The sequence below is a fragment of the Melanerpes formicivorus genome, unplaced genomic scaffold, assembly GCF_026170545.1.
Source record: "Melanerpes formicivorus ecotype bairdi unplaced genomic scaffold, bMelFor1.0.p_v2 SCAF_8, whole genome shotgun sequence".
Lineage (NCBI taxonomy): Eukaryota > Metazoa > Chordata > Aves > Piciformes > Picidae > Melanerpes > Melanerpes formicivorus.
The window spans coordinates 14,199,606-14,221,474 of NW_027142360.1; the positions used below are offsets into that span (position 1 = coordinate 14,199,606).

The 21,869-nt window shown below is 39.5% G+C and overlaps 1 protein-coding gene across 3 annotated transcripts in view; it reads right to left on the bottom strand.

Annotated features, from left to right (window-relative positions):
- The window catches only part of KIAA1549 (KIAA1549 ortholog), a 144,961-nt gene that overhangs the window by 6,597 nt on the left and 116,495 nt on the right, over positions 1-21,869 (bottom strand). For 2 of the 3 annotated variants that reach the window (XM_068142218.1, XM_068142219.1), the window contains exons 11-19: positions 20,750-20,952; positions 17,323-17,444; positions 11,903-12,108; positions 9,988-10,211; positions 8,466-8,610; positions 6,601-6,834; positions 5,356-5,408; positions 1,894-2,039; positions 59-213 (exon numbers count right to left, since the gene is read on the bottom strand). In XM_068142218.1, the coding sequence (XP_067998319.1) occupies positions 59-213; positions 1,894-2,039; positions 5,356-5,408; positions 6,601-6,834; positions 8,466-8,610; positions 9,988-10,211; positions 11,903-12,108; positions 17,323-17,444; positions 20,750-20,952 (1,488 nt within the window). The remainder of the gene's footprint in view (positions 1-58; positions 214-1,893; positions 2,040-5,355; positions 5,409-6,600; positions 6,835-8,465; positions 8,611-9,987; positions 10,212-11,902; positions 12,109-17,322; positions 17,445-20,749; positions 20,953-21,869) is intronic. The other variant, XM_068142220.1, reaches the window with a different exon arrangement.

Consider the following 21,869-nt stretch of genomic DNA (forward strand, 5'->3'; position numbering starts at 1 on the left):
AAATACCCGAACGTATCACTACTTCAGAAACTAAGCGAATGTGTAACACAGTACTCACTGCATCTCTCCTAGCATATTCATCCTCTCCACGGCACTGGGGCCACCCTGGCCCCCCCGGCTGGCCATGCCCTGCTCTGCCTGAGGGTATCTCCACTTGTTGACCTCCGATCCTGCTAGCAATTCCCACCTGAGTGAGGTGCTGTATCTGAGAACCTTAAAAGCAAATATTGTTTTTTCATCTTTACACACAGTCAAGTTTGTAGGGCAGACAAATGAAAACATAAAACTTTGCTGGAAGCAGGAGACAAGAAGAAAGTGGAGCTCTGTTTCTGTGCAATTAACAAAACAAACAAAAAAATCAGCAAAAAGAAGGCTGTCTGTAGAATAAAGAAGGAAAGATTACGTGTTTTCATGTAGTTCATTTGAGCGTGATGCTTTTCATTGCCACTGCACTGAAAGAAGAGGTTGAGATAAATGTACCTCAGACATGGAGTAAACTTAATTGAAAAATATGCCAGCCCTTTCCAAACAGTGTTTACTGAAAGCCCTGGCAATGCTTTCATGCAAATTACTTAGCAAAGAGAGGACATCTGCTACAATGGTACACATTATTTACATCACACCAGCAAGACCCTAAGTCTCCAGACTGCTTTCTATTCCATCTCTTGGGAGAATAAAATACAGGCCTTTATACAAGTAGGGTTCTTCCAAGTTTGCTTTGTGGTTAAATATTAAACTATGCTGTCGTTGACTAATGAAAGCTAACCTCCTCCTTTCCCCTTTTCCCTCCCCTCCTGCTGCTTTCAAACATGCAAGGACAGCCACCACCATTAATTCCAGGAGACATGTAACAACATGCCATCTTTCCTCTTTCCTGAATTTCCTCCCACTGGGAAATAAATTTATTTTGTTATTATTGTATTTTATTATTCATCAGAAATGAAACACATTTAAGAAACACACAGATACATAAGAGAAGAGTCTTAGGGGAGGAAAAGACAAAACCAGTATGATTTACATGAAGGACAGTTCGGTTGCTTTCATATTTTCCTCTCGAAAAACACAGACATTTGAAAACTTTGATAGCTGCATGTAATTAAGCTGAAGGACAGGAAGTAATCATCTGAATTGCCTTCAAACTTTAAAAAAGAATATGCATGAACATTTAGAGAATAGTGTGAATCAGACAATAAAATAATCATGATTAAACTGTAGCGGTTTGTACATCCCTGTCATTCTCATTCATTTAGCGTTGACAGGGAGAAGATAGCAGCTATCAAAACCAGGACTCTAACATGAGGATACGATTGTATTGCCAGTATTTTTCAACTCCCCAGGACAAAAATATTTATCTGGGAGTAAATTAACTTTTTTATTCTTAGTACCAGTGTTTGCTGCTTACTTGGCATGTGATCTTAAAATCACATTCCTGACAGCACTGATGAGTGCTACAGACATTATCTCACAACCAAATCTGGGGAAGGTGACCTCATATGGGACAGCAGCACTAGATAGCATCATTAGAAGCTAAGAGATTCTGCTCTTATGCATGTATTTTTCTAGAAAAAGAAATGAGAAATAAAGACACAGGAAAGTATTTGGGATGCATCACAGTTAGCTCATTTAGCACAAAAAAAAAGTCAGCAGTGGAAAGTTAGCATATGCGGTACACTCTAAAACAATTAAGAGAATGTGGTGGGGTTTTCTGTTGTTGAAAATATCCTGTGTGATTCCCCATGTATGCATGTAAGACACCTCCCAAGACCACTTTTCTTGGCAGTGAAGACAAGGACATTTCAAGTGTATCAGCTGAAGGAGAATAACCCCAGTGTAAAGGCAGATACAAAAAAGGATCACTTATTATAGTGCTTATTCAGCTTCAGTGAAGTGTACCTGCAGTGCTTCCAACTGGTCGTGGCCGTACCACTGATGGCATTTCCTCTGAGTACATCCCTCTGGAGGAATATGGAACCTCAGGTGGCTGCTGGTCTGGGTGCATTAACTCTGCAGTTTGAAGAAATCCTGGCCCAAAGTTCTGCCTGTGGAAAATTAAGGACTTATGATTAAAATAAGTGAATTGCCTAATCAGAAACAGTAGAGCATGTGTCCCTCATACAACCACTCTTTATGATGCCTTTTAATGCACACTTTAACCTTAAATATGGAAGAAAGTCATTACATCTGAGGGATATATTTCTTTTACATGACCAGCACTGTACAGGAATAGAATTAGAAACTCTCATAAAATTTACACAGAAGTGGTTTTCACGTGTTGCAATCTCCTCAATGCAGAGAGAAATTCCACAGACCTTGTTTTCCCCCTGGGGTTAAAACTGTTTTCCACAGGAAAAAAGAAGTTAAGTTGTGACGTACTGGCTTAACCTCAGCAACAAATCTGGCTTACATGGTCTAAATCAAACCATACAAACTGCCTTTCATGTGTATTTCCTGAACAATTGCTATTTCATCAAGTGTTTTGATAATTTTTCAGTAAACTTTCAAAGCTTTGCTCTGTAAGATTCATCAAGCTACTCAAAACTGTCATTAGCATGTATGAAGAGATGCAATGTATAATAAAAAAGAATGTTTCCTGTAATTCAGGCTGGCACTGGTAGTTGTTGCTATGTATTTACACCCTCCTGTTTTACAGGAAAGTTCCGTGGCTGCAACTGTTTCAAACTATTCTTAATTTGTGCTTTATTTGTAAAACTAACTGACTTTGTACAACAGTCAGATAGCAGAGCTGACATCATAAATGGCCTAATAAAGCCAAGTAAGAGCCTAATAAAGCAGAAACAAGTAATTGTAAACTGAAGTAGCTACCTGACATGCAGTGTTAAAAGGACTGGAGGAATTAGGGGTTCAAGTCACCACAATCCCATTGTGCAAGTGCCAAAATTTCCCCAGCTCTCTGGCATACAATGCCAGCTGTCCACATAACAGATCCAGAGGACATCATTTCCAACCAGACTTTCAAGCTAGTTAAAATAAATGCTTGAATGGGTAGGTAATGTTCAACAATGTAACTTCTGTTGTGTTAATCACTGTAACCAGTAAAGGATATGATTATCTGGCCCTTTAAGCCTGCAGTGCTGAGCTGGAAACTTGTAGCTGAGAATTTACTACAATTTCTTTGATGCTGTCTAAGTGAAATATTTTCTCAACATTACAGCAGATATATTATTTGTGTCATTTTTTCCAGAGGTCATGACATATATCCTTTATTGCTGACAGGTTTGTACTTGAAGGGGGCACGTTTTATAACCCCATCACTCTCTCCACTCAATTTTCTTTATAGCAGATAAATATAGCTACTCTTTAAAGACAAAGATCAATAGAAGTATAAAAACAGGATATAACTCTGAATCTATATTGTACAGGCTTTCTAGTGCTCCTTCCTATTTCCAGACTAAGATTCAGCCTTCAATTTAACTTTGCATATTCACAAAAATTATTAATCCCCAGTTATTTAATTAAGCAGGGAGATACTGCTCCAAAAAAATCAATTTTACACCGCTAATCCACTATGCCTAAGTATCTCTGTCTCTGATGCATGATGAAACATTAATTTTCTGGTACAGGCTGTTTATTGTGCATTTTGTTTGCCTAGCTGTTATGTAACCTAGGCATTTTACATTTAATTTCTTTTACCCAGGTTGGTTCCACCCCATTAGAGATGCTGACTGCATCTGTACAGAGAAGGGAACAGTATGGTCACTCAACGTGCATTGGTTATTTAACCAAATGGACCATGACATTGATACATGCCATCTAATCATACTGACCTCAGGTTCTTTTTCCTTCCTCTAACTGCTGCACTGTTTCTACCAATTTATTATCATTATCTTCTGAATTTGAGTATAACCCTTACTCCACAACCGTGACAGCTCTTTCTTTGTTTTCTGTTGACTGAACTTTTAGGAAACCCTTATAATTCAATGAAAATTTAAAGGAACTTTTTCTGTTAAGGCCGGTGACCTTGCAGATTGTTAACAATCTGCTGGCAATAGCAGAGCCAGCATTTAAAGTATTAAAAATGATACTATTAATTTGCAACTTACACAAATTTAGAATGCCTATGCCAAAGGTGGATAAACTTCTGAATAAAAAATTGTGTTGCAAAGACACTGTCTTGCTTAGGTGCAGTAACAAGAGTTACTATACATCACAATTAATTTATCACATTCTCCATGAATGCATAAAAAAACCCCAAAGAAAATCCTCAACAACAACAACCAATTGGCTATGCTTTGTGTTGGCAGTCTCAAAGCTCAACCTTCAAGGTGACCCAAACTATGAAAAATACACTGCATTTCACACTGTGTGCCACTTCAGGTGTGCTTCACTCACGCTGAAACTGTCATCTTCAGCCACGACCTAAGCAGTAAGATGTGCTTAGAGACTCCTCCTTTTCTAGTTGGTTCTTTCAAAATCCAGTTGTACAACAATTGATAAGGAAAGTTCACATACTATCAAATACCCAAGGCAGGGAAGACTTCAGGTGAAATCCAGTGAATGACATGTACACCAGTGAAGATTTCATCTCACATGGTGAGCTGAAAGAAGGTAATGAGTGGAAAGCACAAGGACACCTTTGGTGGGTTGGCTTGGTTGATGAGTTGGACACGGTGATCTTGAAGGTCTCTTCCAACCTGGGTTATTCTATTCTATGCTTTATGGTTTACCACCTTGGCTGCAGCAGCATGGAGAGGGTGAGACAAGTCTGACCACAGTGAGTACCGTGACTCGAGTTCGACTTCATGTGTAGTTAAAACATAGACACCAAATTATGTGGAATTAACAGTCACCTGGGCAACTGTTTATATGATTCTCCCACAGCAAGGCCAGGAGAAGATGGAAAATTTGTTCTTCCCTCCTGGTTTTATAATAATAGGCCTGCAAGGCAAGTTTTCTCTGTGAGGGTCACCATGCTCTGCAATTTGTTCTCCACTTGGTTAAAAATAGAATGAATCTGTTACTCATCCAAAAGCTTCTGTCAGTAAGTGTTGCCCTAAGGCTACAGAAACAAGATGAAAGCAAGAGTATTAGGAGAATTACATGCATCTGAGTAACTGTTTCAGACTCTCCAACAGCTGAAACTCAGTGGTTTACTCAGTATTTGGAAGAATGTCTCTACAGCCAAGGGGCTCAAAACACATTTCTCTTCAAGGCTTGGATTCCATATAGCCTGCATATGTCATTCATACCACATAAGTAAATTACACAGCATGGATCTGGATTCCTGTTACTTCTCACTTACACAGTACTTTGCATAATAATATACCAGTGCTAGTAAGAACTCTGGAGGAATTGCGAGGAGAATAATAAATGATAATTCTATCAGTGAAAAGCTACCTTGGCAGGAGACCTGGTACTGCTGGTGGAGTCATTCCAAATTCCACATATCTCTGTCAAGAGAACAAAACAACCAAAAAATTAAAATCAAAATGCATACTCTGGCAAGTCTACTGTCAGCCTTTTAAATGATGAATGGCAGAGATCACTAGGCCTGTGTGTGGGACTTGAGTGCAGTCATAAGAGCTTAGTTTTACAAACCCAGAAGCACAGCACCTGAAATCACTGGGTTAGAAGCCTAGTCTGTCTGATCAGTCTTAACTTGAAAACCCTTTAAAAATACTTTCATTTGCAGAAAATAGGGGCTGTCTCCAATGTCTGCTTAGCTTACAACTTTCAGGAAACCAAATTTTGCATTTTGGAATCTTTTTGTACCTCAGCCAGCACCAGACTGCAGCAGAGATACAACAGGGCTCAGGCTAAACAGTCCAATAGCACTAAGAAACTTGTACCGAATTGTTGTGGAGATTAAGATGACCTAGAAGATTATCCTCAGTGCACCATAAAACACAACAAATCATACACAGAAGTATTACTTCTCTATCCCTCACCTCCTGAAAGCATCTAGAAACACTACTGAAAAATACAACCTATGCCATTTTTCCTTGACACACAGATTAGAATTTTTCTTCTTGGACATAACAAGAATATCTGTGAAAGACCTTAAGTGAGAAGAACAGAAAAGCTATCCTGGAGGAGAACTCCAGTCCTATCTTGTGGTTGGCATGGGAAAAGGATCCAAATGGCTTAAAAAGCAAGTTCATCCATCTTGTGACAGTCATTTCTGAATTTTCCTGTTTCCAGAAACCACATTTGTGTTAGGGCCTGATAGCAAGGGCAGAATAACTGACCACAGCTCAAGTGGTTTCATAGTTTCATTCAGGGTTGGAAGGGACCACAAGGATCATCTAGTTCCAAGCCCCCTGCCATGGGCAGGGACACCCTACACTAGATCAGGCTGGCCAGAGCCTCATCCAGCCTGGTCTTAAACACCTCCAGGGACAGGGCCCCAACCACCTCCCTGGTGGAGGTGAAACAACCCACTTAATGTGAGCAATGCAATTTAAAAGGCCTTTCTGGACAGGTAGTTAGCACAGTCCACCTCCCTGGACAGCCTGTCCAGAAAGGCCTTTTAAATTGCATTGCTCACATTAAGTGGGTTGTTTCATGTCTGAATTGGACCATAAGGTAGTCCCCTCTGGGTGCATATGGTTTTTCCCTCCCTGCTGGAGCAGGAGTGTTTACCGGCTGTCCTGCAGAGACCCCGGGCGGTGTGACGGCTGTGGAATTGGCTGCTTGGCTGCTGGGAGCCACCAGTGCAAAAGCATCATCCAGAAGCGAGTGCATGGTTTGCCGAGCCTCTTCAATGGACGGCTGTGGTGGGACGTACTGGGAGACTGGGTGGGAAGGCAAGCCAGGGAACTTGCCCATATCAGCTGAAGATGATGTCTGATGCTCAGGAGGCAAGTCTGGATCCGACTGGAGGAAATCGAAAGAAGGTGAAAAGCAGCCCCAGAGAACAACTGAACAACCACCTTCCAAGCCCCTGTGGACCTTAAGTCTGAGCAACGTTTTCAGTTTGCCAGAGCCACAATGCAATAAATGGCACTGATGCTAGCGCTGGACAAAACCTGCTCCTTGCTCTCCCCACGTCTGCATGCACATATCCATGCACATACATAACACCAGCTGTTCAAATATTTCCTTCAGTGTGATCTGAAAGACTCCCACCTAAGATAAGGCAGTGGAGCTGCCCTGTCTATAACAGAAATCTTGTGGTTTGCCAGCACATAATGAAGCCATGCAAAGAGCGTTAACTCCATCCAGAAAAGACAACCAGCTCTCTCTATCTCTTTGGGTTTTCTGTAGTTTTTATAGTTCCAAGAAATTAATTCAAGTCTTCAGCTTACAACTGACCACATCAGCAGTAATATTAAATAATTATTACCTCCTAGAAAAACACACAAAGGCTGCTGTTAAGCAACTAAGTGGCTACCTGCATGGAACTTGAACTTGGGTGCATCACCTGAATGGGATTCATAAAAGTGCTTCATAGCAGCAATACCCAAGGCATGCATCACAATTACTACCTGGGAATCTTACCACATGGGCTTATTGTTCATCAGTAACAGGAAATTAAATGAGCTTTGCAGCAGTAGACTTATTATCAAAGCTCATTCTTACCACTGCATGCAGACTGCAAAATCAGTCGTCAAGATGCAGAAGCCTTTACTTTATCAGGAACTTAGCATTCTGAGTACTGTCTTGCTACAGGTGCCAAAGGGGCTAAGCTTGCTGTATGACATGTCTTAATTAAACAGCTTCAGATGATAATTCATTCTGCTGCAGTATGACATTAAAATCACCACACTTTTGTTTGAAGGCAGAAGGAAGCTGCAGAAACTAACACTGCAGTCGCCTGACTGTGGTGAAATTCTTAAAATCATGAAACCATCTTTAAAGATGAAAAGTGTCCAGGGGTTTCCTATATTAGCATTAGGCTCAGAAAAGTCTGCTTAGATGTGGTTAAAGGTACCTAAAATAGAGTTTGTGACATGGATTTGTTTGAACAGCAGCATTCTCCAACGTCTTTGCCTCTTTAGACAGGAAACAAAATTAATTTTCAAGACATCGCACTAGAATTGTTTCAAGTTACTGTAGTACAAAGATGTGTTTCTATTTCATTAATAATTAATTCCCACATTTTAAATATGAGAACATTACTCATAAAAGAAACTGAGTCTTCCACTCGGTGAGAGCAAAGGATGAATTATCCTGTAACATATGAATATGTAACACCCAGCAAATTGGACAAGACTGAAACTATGTTCAAGATATTGCCAAACACACCAAGCACACTTTCATGTGCATAATACAGTGACACTAATGAAAATAAGGTTCTTGGTCTTCTTAATATCATGGAACATTTGGCAGAATTGTACTGCTTAATACTGACAGACTGCCAATGAAGTCCTTGTTTCATTTACATACTAACTACATACGACTGAAACTAGCCAGACAGACCACGGTCAGAAGGTGAAACACCTGACAATGTCACAATTGCCATTACAGTTATCAGAGCACTCCTGTCATTCAAGAGACATACATACAATATACGCGGAATTATTGACTCCTGGAGGCCTTTTGTATGTGCCATCACTGTCAGTTGTGATTAACCTGTCCTTTTCTGCATCAATCGGGCTACCATTTATCTGATGTCGCCGGCGCTGCTTGGGAGAACGTTTTGCACGAGAGCTTAACAGGAAGGAAACAAAAAGCAGACAGGAAAAAAAACCCCACAAGTCAGAAAGTAATAATTTCTTTTTAAAAATGTTCTCCTCATCCCATTCAAAGTTGAACCACTTTGCTCATTCCCTCCAAGTCATCCTTCCCTCAGCCCTGTTTCTCTTCCCTTTCCCATTGTTTCATGTCAGTCCCATTTGTTAGCCTCAAATCTCTCTCCTTAAGCTTCTCCTAATAACACTCTCATTAGCAGCTCTCCAAACTGTCCCATTCCTCCCTCAAGCTCTCTCCAGCGTTACCTCCCTTTTACATTAATCTTTCACAGTTGTTTGTGCCCCACCACCAGTGTCTCTCCAGACCTCCTAGGCCAACTTCTGACACACCTGCAGTAGCAGAACAAACCACACTGCAAGTAAGGGTTTGTACTTGGCATGTTGTATTTAACCCTACCAGGCAAGGCAGCTGAGGAACCCATATAGCTGGTGCAAACAGACTTTGATTACTTCAGGGATTTGCTGGCCAAAGTATCGTGGGACAAAGCCCAAGAGGGAAGAAGGGCCTAAGATGGCTGGTCAGTGTTCAAGGATCACCTTCTCTGTGTCCAGGAGCAAAGTATACCCGTAAAGAGGAAGGCAGGAAAAAATGCTAGGAGACCTGCCTAGATGAGGAAGGAGCTCCTGGACACACTGTCACATGAAAAGAAACTCTACAAGGAGTGGAAGAAAGGACATCTAGAGTAGGGGGCATGTAAGGAAGTTGCCTGAGCAGCAAGAGACCTGGTTAGAAAAGGTCTCTATGAATCTATGAAACAAAGTGCCAGTATTCATAAGTCCTAAACAGAGCCCAGAGAAGACTTTCTCTGAAAATACAAGCCCTGGAAAGCAGATTCATGAGGCTGAGAAGTGTGACTCATTACCCAGAGGGAAAATGTAAATGATTATCTTGTGATTTGTGAATTTGCCTTAAAAATGCAGAATTTTCATGCTTTAAGTTGTTCAAGGGTTTCCTTATTTGGCAGCTTTTCCTCCCTTTAAAAAAATATTGTTTGTTGCAGTTTATATTATCTGTGTATATTTTTTTAGTGCTTATGTTGCAATTTTGATCACTCTATACCACACAAGATTTATTCAAACAAATGCAAGTAAATACTAAATTGCTCTAAAGTAATTTTCATACAGTTGGACTTACTGAGAATTCACCTCTTATAAAAATATACTGGCATATACTGAAATTGATCTTTAGAGCAACTCAAACCTTTTCACCTAGACAACTTCAAATACTGATCAAAAAGGTTTTAAGCTATGGAAGTTCTGAAGTACAGGTTTGACGTCTTTGGATACTGACTTTAAGGAAAAAAAAATGTTCTTTCCCTCTCTTCAAAATCCCTACCTCTTCCTGGGCTCTATGAACACAGTAGGCACACTGCCTCCAGGGTCCAAGATCTTGTCAATCTGCATCTGTGCCTTGCGATATATTCTGTGCTGTTCTTTGGAGTCCACCACCACCACATCATCCACCACTGGAAATTCGTAGTGCCCCTTGCGCTTGGCACGAAGACGAATCTTGTTGCGGTGATGCTCGATCTCAGATTTATGCCTCAAGGCCGTTTGTATCTTAAGGAAGGAGGAGGGGAAAAATAATCAGTTGTATTTTTCATTTATAAATTTTTCTAAACAGCACCTTTTGCTGCTTTACTGTAAACCTCTCCCACTCATCTCTGTGTCCCTCCCTCCCCCAACTATCTGAAGGATTAAAATAAGTGACACAATTTGTAAAACCACATTTTCTTTCTTGGATATTTTACAGCATCTATGTTGTCTGCCCAGGTAGATGTACTATGATACACAATACAATTGCCAGCACAGCAGGTGCAATTAGAGGTGGTAGGTTGTTAATGAAAGGCAGAAGGAACACAAAAAACTCTTGCTGTCTGACAAAAGTAACATTGCTCTGAAAAAGTAAGACTAATCAGTACAGGCTATATGTATCTTTGCTTGCAAAACAGAGGTAGTAGAGATGAACTGTCACCCATCCCCTTTAATGACTTCCATCACATAATAAGGAAGAACTTAAAGAGCTAATTCAGCTTCTAACTTGGTGCACCTGCTGAGTATGAGAGGACACCATAAGCTATGCAGAGATGCAGCAGCCATCCAAGAGGCCAGACCCCTAGATGAATGTGGCATTATCAGCTCTGTGCCTTCATTGCAGGCTGAGTTTTCCTGCCTGTGTCGCACTCTTTTTTGAATTCCATGGAGCACATCTCATCATCTGAAGAAAGCTATCATAACACCACACTTTTAAGTCCTGGCCTGACACTCACAGAAATCATTCTTATCAATGGAAAACACTTTGGCACTAGACCAGGTAGCAACAATTTCTCTGCCTGAGCTGGGCTGCATATCTGCAGCAGAGAATTAAAACCAAACAAAAATCAATTTTTGTGTATTCTCTCACAAAAATAATCTAAAAAAGCATTTTTATGCTGGGACATTAACCAGACTTATTCTTTACTTTTATAGTTACAATTATATGTATTCTTCCCATATAATCAGATTTTTGTTTTGTGGATTTTGTTTTGTTTTGTGTATACTAGCTATATGTATTTACCTCTCCTGTAAGGTGCTCAGAAACAAAGTATGTTAACACAATTAAGTTAAAGGTTTCAGTAATCTTCCACTCTGAATTATGAGAAGATGCCATCTTACATCCAGTACAAAGCCAGTACTGTCAGGCAGTGTATGAAGTGCATCACCTTCTCTCATAATGCCCCAGGTATGCTCATGTTCTGCTTACAGTAACCTGAGCCTCAGAAAAAGCAGGAAATTCTTGTACTTTCACTGTCAGATAAACAGATCAGAAGCTGGAAGAGATGAATATGCTGTGAATTCAGACCCTAGAACATCCTGAGATAACTTGTTTGGAGAATCCATATCCTGAGCTGCTGAAAAGTCAAAAGAATGGTGTAGAATGCAAATCAAGGTGGGCCAGACATTCCAGTTCTCACATGTAAATTAGCACATTCTCTTAAGTAAAGTCCTGCTGAATAGCAAAAAGATGGTAATACAAGACATCCTGATCACCAAATTCATTCCTCTCTCAGTGTTTAAATTTTGGGTTAGCTATCTCTCAAAACCAGGTCAGATTATCTGGCTGGACAGAAAGAGGATTACTCTGTAATTTGTCAAAATTCTACTCCTGAGGAACTAAAGAGGAACTCCTGATAATAAGAAACTGGATACTTTTCCCTTCCCTCTTGGCTGGGCATAGTCCTCCATAAACATTCAAAGCACTTTAAAAATACCTCTTTATTAATTTTGTTGGTCTCTGCTACTCGATCAGAAAGCACTGAGTTCTGAAGCGGTGGTGCTGCCATCGGCTGCATAGCAATCAGCTGGATCTTGCTTGGGACCCGTCTGCTGGCATCTGAGGAACGTGACATCCTATCCACATGTTCAAAGATTGAGGCTGAAGAGTGCTGCTCATTTCCACTGCCAGTTTGAGGAGGTCCTAAATCAACAGGAAAAATACAGAGCAAAGTAATGCTGCTAGGGTTATCTCAGTCAAATGTTAACCTCCCCATATGCTGTGCTACAGGACTATGTCATATTTTCCATCTGTGTTTAATTTACCCTATAGGCCTTCCAGCTGATTCACATTTAGCATACAAGAAGTTTACACAGTAGTTTGGAAATTATAAACATTTTTTCCATTATGTATCCAGAAGGTGAGCTGTCCTTCATCTCTGCAAACCAAGCTCTTGGCATTTGCAAACCATCAAAATCTCCATTTACTTTACCCACAAGAAGTTGTTCAAGGACATATTGCTAATGGTTCCTCTCATCAGTACTTAAGGAGATGCAAATTCCTCAAAAGGAGGTTCAAAGAGTAATAAAACATGTCTCACTGCAAAATGCAGTTCCTAGTTGGTAGGAGTGATACATGAATTAAAGAAATAAAATCCTTAGAAATCCACAAAACTCAGAGAATTTTACAGATATTTTACTGATTAATCCTTTTAAAGTATTGTTTTCATCTCTCTGACAGGATAAACACTTCACATAATAATAAGCAAGCTGCACAAACACTGGCATGTTGTAATTTGTTGTACAACCAGCTAATCGCTTATACAGAAATCAGTCATGTCCCTCAAAAGTGATATCTGCAGTATCAGCCCAGTGGTGGAGCTAGGCCTACAACAGGAAGCATTATGTGGATTAGGCTTCCATAAACTACTGAAGACTTGCAAAATAATCATTGTCTTGTCCACATAGTAATGTCACAAATTCTCAAACTGCTTTTCACTGTGAAATATAAGCAATAAGGGATTAAGAGTCGTGTCTTTTCTTACGAAGAAACACAAAAGAGTAAAGGGACATAGTGCCACATCCTTGCATAGACTTCTAATAACGGCCTGTGGTTCTCAGATTCAAATCAGAAGGAATATCTAAATTGATTCTATTACAGAGGCAATTGTTGATCAACCTGATCCTACTCCCAGCAGTCAAAAACCCAAAAGAAAACAGCCACTGCTTTGATCCATTTGTGGTAATCCATGTGTGGATCCATTTGATCCATGTGCTGGTAAGGAAATATAGTGCTCAGAAGAGGAGTGAATGCCATGTTCTGAGGAAGATTACAGTAGATGATTTGTTCCTTTGCTTCCCTCTTGTAGCACAAAAAGGGAGCAGTGGAGAAATGGAACAGTACACTGTATTATATTCACAGCACACTACACTTTTGGGCTGGAAAGCATCCAGCCACAAGCTAAGCAAAATTCTTAGTCTTCATATTTCTCCAAGTTTATCAATGCACTATCAAATGTATATATTTGTAAATGATATGCAACGTTTCTAAATATTACTTGCCTCTGCAAGTGCCCTTAAAAAGAAATTAAAGGATTCCACTCAAGATCTGTGTTCCAAATGTTTTGCACAACACAGAGCCTAAATGAAATATAACCTTTCCTATTCTGTAGCTATTTATAGCATCTTTGACACATCATCTTCATGGTCCCACCTTCATGCATTTCTCAGCAGCGTGCAAACAACACCTCTCAGACAGGTGCACAAGATTACTAACTGGTTAGTGGGAATCTTCCAGAGCAATCCTGCGGCTCAATGGAAATCTGATCTTCTGCATCCACCTTTTCCACTCTTCACATACATTAGTTCCTTTTTCCTACCTTTTCTGTCTAACAGCAGTTCTCAAAGGTCACTGACCTCCAACATATCATTTTAAGTTTTTTTTCACACATTTGGTTAGCAAGGTTCAATACATTCAACTGTGCTGAGCATTCACTCCAAATCTTTATAATTTCACCCATAGCCTTTCCTTTTGCACACATAAACAAGAGCTTGGCAGCAGCCTCTTAGCTGAAACTGTTCTTCTTGGAAAACAATCCAAAAGTCCCCCTGCCAAATTTTGGTAAGGTTCTACTGTAACACTGTGTACTCTCTTTGGCAGAAAATATACACACACAAAAAAAACCCCAAACACCAAAATATGAGCTGCATCTGACCTTTAAATCCTCTCTGTGTGCATACACTGGATGTGTCTATAAATACAAACTAAGATGAAAGTATAGCAGATAAGAAAGCTGGGAATTGCAGTGCTATACAAATACAACAAAAGGAAAATGGCTTCTAACTCAACACATGGTTTCTCAAAATTCCTATGTTCCACCATTGCCCATGGCTAGAAAAATCTTTTTTTATAAAGGTATCAGATGGCACTATACAAATGAAATTTTGATTTCAGACTAGACAGCTGAGGCTGAAAAATAATGGAGAGAAGCTAATGCTCAAATACTGGGCTGAACATGTTTAAACAACTAGTCCATCTAGGTCACATGTCAGGATCAATGTTTATCTATTTTCTCTGGGCTGAAATTACTAATTGAACTGAAATGTCAGGAAAATTAATTGTTCTGCAGGAAGCTATGATTTTATATGAAGACAAATACATTTGGTGTTAGAGGAAGACTATTGCTTCCTGCAGCCTCTTGAAATAATAGCAAGAGACCAAGGTGTGTAAAGTCTAATTCAAAAAATCAGGTGAAGTCAATGGGAATCTTCCATTCACCCACTGCTATGTGAATCATGACACAGTATGGAATTTCAGATAAGTTTCACACAGTTTATTTATAAGTTATTTTCCCAGGATGCAGCTGATGGCTCTCTTTAGTTACTTGTATAAACTCAGCAATGGAAAGCATCATAGCTGGGTCTTATATAGATCCTTCTCTACTATTCTAAGACAGACAACCCTTGTAAGACACTGTCCTTAATTCATCACTAGATATGGTATGCATTATCAAAGACAGTGTCAGCTTTCTCCTACCCCATCTTTGCTAAGTCCCAGTCCTGACCAGAAAACACTAGTTCATAAGAAAGTATTTGAGCTTCTTTGCAGGTAGCTTCTGCTTGTCTCGAGGTTCCAGTAAAGACACTAACTCTAACAATCTCTCTACATTGTTTCTACAAAGCTAGTTTAAGCACTAACAGCTGCCTGGTTAGCCTCTTTCATGGTGATATTTTACTAAATACTTTGAAAGAATTGGGAGGAAATCAGAAAAGTGTGCCTAAACTGGATGTCTATAATTTGTATTACTTAAGATTTTTTTGAACTTCAATAGCTCAAAAGCAATTTTGGTTCTTAGAAGACAAATCTTTAATTCCTTTAGATACAGGAAGAACTATCCCAGCACCACTATTTATGTTTTTACTCAACTACGACCTCTGGTTACTTACCCACTCTGTTTGCTCCTGACAACATAAAGGAAAAAGAAGAAACACACAGTAATTATTACAAATAATTCATCTGGAATGGCAACTGGAAAAAACACAGCAATGAATGAAATGCATGAACTTGGATCAAACATCAAGCATCAGCTGCATAAAATGGGAGCTGAATTTGCCATTTAAGAGAGAGCTCTCTGCAGACAGTGCCCCCAGTTGTGAATGCCAAAAAATAATCCCTATGATTACCAAGCTAGAGGCACCAAATGCTGAAGAAGAAGAAAAAAGTGTATTTGATATAGGAAGGGCATGATAGGTAAAAAGGACACATTTTACACAATATCCTTGCTGTCTCTGCCAGACAGTTCAGACACAGCAACATCCAACATGTCCAAAGGAAATGCTAAACCTTACATAAAGTTTTAAGCCAGATAGAAAATGAAGAGACAAAAATGTGGAGTTGCTAGATAAGAAGAAATAGGAGAGCACTAAACTAAGACAACAGAATGGAAGTCAGAGAGGTTGAAGCAATTCATAAGCTATCTTGTGATCAGTTCTGTCATAGCATAGTTGTTTTTCCTGCATAATTACTTGGGCATGATTTCTGGTCCTTAGAGAAAACCTAAGGCACTGAAAACATATATAGCATCAATACAGTAGCATCTTTTTGTGAACTCTGTAGAGTACATACAGCATACACTGCCTGCTGAATTATTAGGAAATATAACCCTCCAGTCACATTAGCAGATCCCATGCTTTGTTTTCTTACATGTTCCTTACATAGGAAAGCCTGCTCTATCACCCTTGCTGGTCCAGTAATCCACATTATGGAAGTTTCAGAATCATACATTTGAGTTGCTGTTTAGCCACTCAAGAGCTAGCAGTTTACATAAACTCTTTTACATATTTCATCAATCTCATTTCTTCAACATAAGCAAAAACTGAAGATTGTCTGCTACAAGCTGAATTTCACTGGCACTGCATTCCTCAGTAGTCTTTACAATCTCAGCTGGTATTTCACAGAGCACGTGGGAAAACATTCAATATACTGAACAGACTGCTCACAATGTGATTGGTATTTTCTTCTCAGTTTCTGTTTCTGTCAAGGCCATGTGTATTAAGAACAGATGGGATATCTCAAACTCCTTTATGAGATACTCAATATCAGAATTTTCTCTATTGTGATTTAAAGCAAAGATCTGGTAACTAAAACCTCAAGCAAGGAGCCAGCCATCTAAACACAAAAAGGTCCCAGAGAAAAACTGTTTGCACAGGCACAGTTAACCACACACTTTTAAACAGGAAAAGAATTTAAAAGAATGTTTTAATTGAAAATGAAAGTGGGTTTGCTGTGTTTTATCAGCTCCTCAGCGAGGACAGAAATGTCTCTTAGGGTGCCTCCAATTTAACTGTAAGGAAGATTGTTCATTACAAAAATAAGATTGCTGTTATTAGGGTGGTTATTAACATATCAGCACCGGAGTTTCATCTTTCCAAAGCACAAACATGAAGGCATTCTGATATCTGAATTGGAACTTATTTGCAAAACTTTTACCTCTCTAGTCTCCTTTTTTTTTAAACCTCACTTTTTTTGAAGTTACACTTGCAGACATATAGCCATGCTGTATCAAGTCCTGCTGTGATCTCTACTGCCCATGTAACTGTCTGCAAGATTGCTACCATGAGAACCATAATTAGGCCTAAACAGAAAGAGTTTTGCTGACGGTGTGTGGGAGAGAAAAGGAGGGAAGATTCATTCCTGCTAAACCATTAGTTTCAAAAGCTTGCTGGAATGAAAGGAATGTGTACATCTTCAGCTTCAACAGAAGAAACTAAATAAAAAAGGAGAGAAAGAAAATTTTCTGCAACACAAACTAGAAAAAATTAGCAGCCAAAGATGAGTTTGGGTGAGTTTAGAAAGACTACAGCATGGAAGTTACTTTTGAACCTGAGTACAGCACACAAGAGAAAAAAAGGAACAAACCCTTCTTCACTGATCTGCGTGGTTTGCCCTCATTTGCAACAGTTGGTCTCACAGTTTCTTCTCCTGTCTCTCTCCCACTGGACTGTTCACTTGCTGTGGAGTCAGCGTCTGATGGTGAAATTCTGCCACAGACATTAAAAACCAAACCAACATGTAACACAAGCTTGCAAAAGAGCATAATTCTCACACACAAACAATACTATGCTAAAGTGTCTTGCGAGGAGTGCTAGTATTTCCTCTCTGTTTACAAGTAAATGGATAATAAATTACCATAGTTAGATATTCATTGCCATGATGTTACTGTTGCTGTGTGTGAAAACTGATTGTAACACGACTCACACATGACGAGACTGGTAACTAATCTTCCCTTCAAAACATATTTCAAGAAAAAACCCAAACCACCTGCACTCATAAGTAGTAGTTTACCTTTTCAGACAGAAAAGAATTTTATTAGAAGTAAGAAACCTGTACAGGTAATTAGTCTAGTAGTCAAACTTGGTGTCCCCTTGCTAACACTACAAGTCCATGTGAATATTTTCCTGTCTAGTTAAACGCAGGGTTGTTGAAAAATGTAATTTTTGTGTATTTATCCTATGCAGTCATGAGATTCTTAAAAACATTTGTACCTGCAAATTACACTCTTGGTATTTGCAATTTTCTGGGCAATTACGTAAAAATATAAAGAAACACTGTGATATCCTCCCCAACAGAATACTTCAGCTGTAAAATTACCCAGACGGTATAAGGATAGGGCACACACTACTGCCCAGATGACACCAAAGCCTATCTTTCTATATGGGATCAGCCTTTGTGAGAGTGTCTCTCATGACCATTTTGTCCTGTGAACATACTTACTCTATTCCTGCAGGCAGTTAACCACTGAAAGTGCACACGTGTCTGTGCATTAACTTTAAGTGTAAAATTTTCTTGGGCTAGATGTGTATTTAAATGAATCACAGAGGCTCTTGGCTGAAGACCAAGCTGCCTAGAGCACACAGACCACGACAACTACACCCAGCCAGACAAGTTCATTGAAAGTTGAACGTACTTGCTGCAAGCAATGCTCCAAATTCAACTCCCCATTTTCTCCTCCCTGAACAATGCACTGTTAATTGAACTCTTGCCTTTCATTTTCTTCTGCAAGACTGTCATACTAATAAGCCACATACCAGTAAAAGCCCAAAAATTTTAGAGGAGGGGAAATAAAGGAGAAATGATTGTCAATGAGCTTGCAGATCTACATCACTTTCCCTCTTTTCAAAGGTGGAGAGCATGGTCAGAGCAATCATCTCCATCCCCTTTGTCTTGGTTCAGCTGAGTATATAGCTGGTGTTCTGTTTTCAGATCTGCTGCTGACTTTGTTTCACCTCATTGTGCTTTGTATTTATACTCTTCCCTCTGTCTATATAAATTAGCATTAAGTAAACGATAGGAGTATAAACAGTGCCAAGTCAGTATCAGCCATTCTTTTTAAGTGCTGAGGAATATGCAGTTGTATCATCTCAAGCCAGTCTGTCAGCTGGAACCTAGAGTTGCTGGGCTTTCTGAACCTAGTTGTTTTTCTTGCTTGTGGTTTTTTACAGCTACAAAATGTGTACTAACATCACCACTGTATTTCCTGGCATGCAAGATATAGTCCTGAATTACACTGTGATGAATTGAGTTCTGTTATTTCCTCACAAAAAAGAAAACAGATAAAACCAGTGTAACACACTATGCTATCATTTCACATTTCAACTTCTGCCTCAGGGAATAAATGTTTTAAATCTCAAGCTGACATGGGCATGTCAGCATGTTAGGAAGAAGATGGTAACATCTCCACAGTTAAGCCTGCAGAGAGATTTGCTCTTAAGGGAGGATAAGGGAAAGGGAGGAAATTCTCTTTCGAAAACATTTTGAAGTGTTCAAATTTAGGTGCAAGTAAAAAAGAACTATCTTTGTTCCAAATTTGATCAATGATTCCTTATTGTGCTCAAGGGAAACATGCAAATGCTGGATTGTGAAAATTTTTGCTGCTTCATTTTCTGAATTAGTCTAGATGAAATACAGTAATAGCCTTAAGTTTATATTTTTGTGCATACAAATACAGACATCTTCCTCTACCCCTAAATATCATCTCTGTCTTAGGCCACTTCTGAAGTTTTAAAAAGAAATGCAGAAATACTTGTCCTTCCAAATTACATGAATTCGGTTTAACTTATTTAAGCTACAGCAAGACGGAGTTAGCTCATTTTTCTCACAGTACTTTCCCATTTTTCACACCTTCCATGGTACCACTGCTAATCCACTACATGCAAGACCTCTAGAGTTAGGAAGACAGGCTCAGCACCTAGGAAGGTGGAAACCGAGCTGGACAAAGCCCATGTGTGGAACATAAAGCAAGAATCTTAGGACAGCCAGGGCTTTAGAAAAAAATCAGCAGGTTGAGCAGAGGAGCAAGCTGTATCAGAGACACCTACAGCCCAGGAAGAACCACTGTTAGTTTCTTTCCAAGCTGCTCTTGGTTACTGTTCCTCCCCACCCGCATTGTGCAATAGCACTCAGGTAAAAGTTCAGGGGATGCAAGGCTGTAGACAAAGGACTGCAAAAGTATTAGAAGTAGAGGAAGAAGCATCACAGCAAAGTGGAGCACAGAAGGGCTCTGCAGTGAGGAGCTGTTCGTGATTCATCATAACACTTCTCTCTTCAGGGCTCTATTTTTTTCCTCGCCTATTAACTTCCCACTTACCCTTTTTTTGTTTTGTTTTGTTTAAATGCACAGATTCTTCTGTACTGCACATCTCTGTTACTGCATCTAACCTACAAACACAACCCTTTCCAGCAAGACACATTAACAGAAAGGTTAGGAAATTATTGCTGAAGGCTGACAGACACTTTTCAACTGGCATAGCTGTGTATTATCACTCCCTTTCATGACCAAAGCTGGTCTGCTACGATCGTAACCAGATAACCACAAATAAAAGCACGTGTGCACCTTCTCCAAATTTTGGGTACTGCTTATTTCTTGAAATTCAACTTATCGTGCATGTATTGATCACTGTTAATATTACTGAAACACACTGCTATTCATAAATGGTTTTCCTTTGTTTTTAAAAATCTGTTGCCTTAGTAGCTAGAGACCACTGCAAAGAGAATGCATCAGAAAACATACACTTGGTGATTCTACTAAACAAGCAATGACTTGACTCCAGCCAACTGAGTAGCATCTTAAATACCCCACTTAGCTGAGCATGTTGCCTTTAAGAGAAAAATGGACACTATCTTCTTACAGCTTTGTACTAATGAGTAGTGAGGGATAACTCTGGTGACCCACTGAAATATGCAAGTTCCAGAGCTCTGGAGCAGTTCCCTCCACTGAAACTATAGTAATTGCCAGTCATTAATAAGCTGTTATCTACTACAGTTTCTTTTATCTCTGTGAACTGACCTCCCTCTGTGTCGAACAGTCTTTGAAGGCTTTGAGGAAGTCTTGGATTTGGGACTGGGTACATCTCCATTTTCAGATGGGGTACTATCCTTAATAGGTCCTGGTAAAGGAGCTGGCTCGTGGATAATCAGGACATCATCTTTATTGTGCTGGCCCAGATGTTGCTTAGCAAAATCAAAACCTTTCACACTGGGGGCTTGTAGCTGTGAGAGAAGAACAAAGATACAAAATAGGAACCATGAGTGATGAGTAGAAAGGCTTTGGTTCAAATATGCAAACAATAGCACTAGGAGCATGGTCAGGCTCTGGTAGTCTCAGGAATGAACACAAGAGCTGTAGGGAAAAGAAAAATAAACCCTACACAATTCTGTCATCTTACTTCAGTATACAATACACAGTATAAAACCCCAAATCAGCAAATCTAGTTAAGAAACACAAGTCAACAAACCATCCTTCTGTTCCTGCTATATCCTTTTCCACCTGCTTCTTTAATCACCCTGTGAGGAGCCTTTTTTGTCCTTGTGGGTGCAAGACTGGAAACACCTGTGTACTGACTGGGATGGTTACCACTGCCACATCATCTTTCCACCCAAATGAGTGCAGTGAGTTTAAACAATTTGAATAATGTCACTGCACACCTTCCTCATTTTGAGCTCCCCAAATGTGCAGGAGTCTAGGGGAACTTGTACAAAAGATCAACATTCTGCACAATCTGAGTTGTACAGCAGCCTGACGATGACTTTTCATCCAGCATGGATTTCTCCATAAAAGAACTGAAAATCTAGCTCCTAAGAATTTCATACTGAATAAACAGAAAAATATTTAAAAGGCTTTGGAGTTTAGAGAAATAAGATACTTATCCCAGAGATCTTATTAAGGGATTATGGATTCAATAGGCATCTTGCTTGAGAAAGACACAGAATTGGGCCTTTCATTTTCATAACTGTAGTTATAAAAAAATCTAATCTCACCTCGCAATTACTTGATTCAAACTCAATTTAATCAAGCATCTGAGTTTCAAGCTCTCCTGCTGATTCTTTTTGGGCTTCGGAGTAATTAGAAATTTGGAATAACTAATTAAGAGAAAGCTTTTCTCCAAGTCCTGCTCAGTTTTATGTAG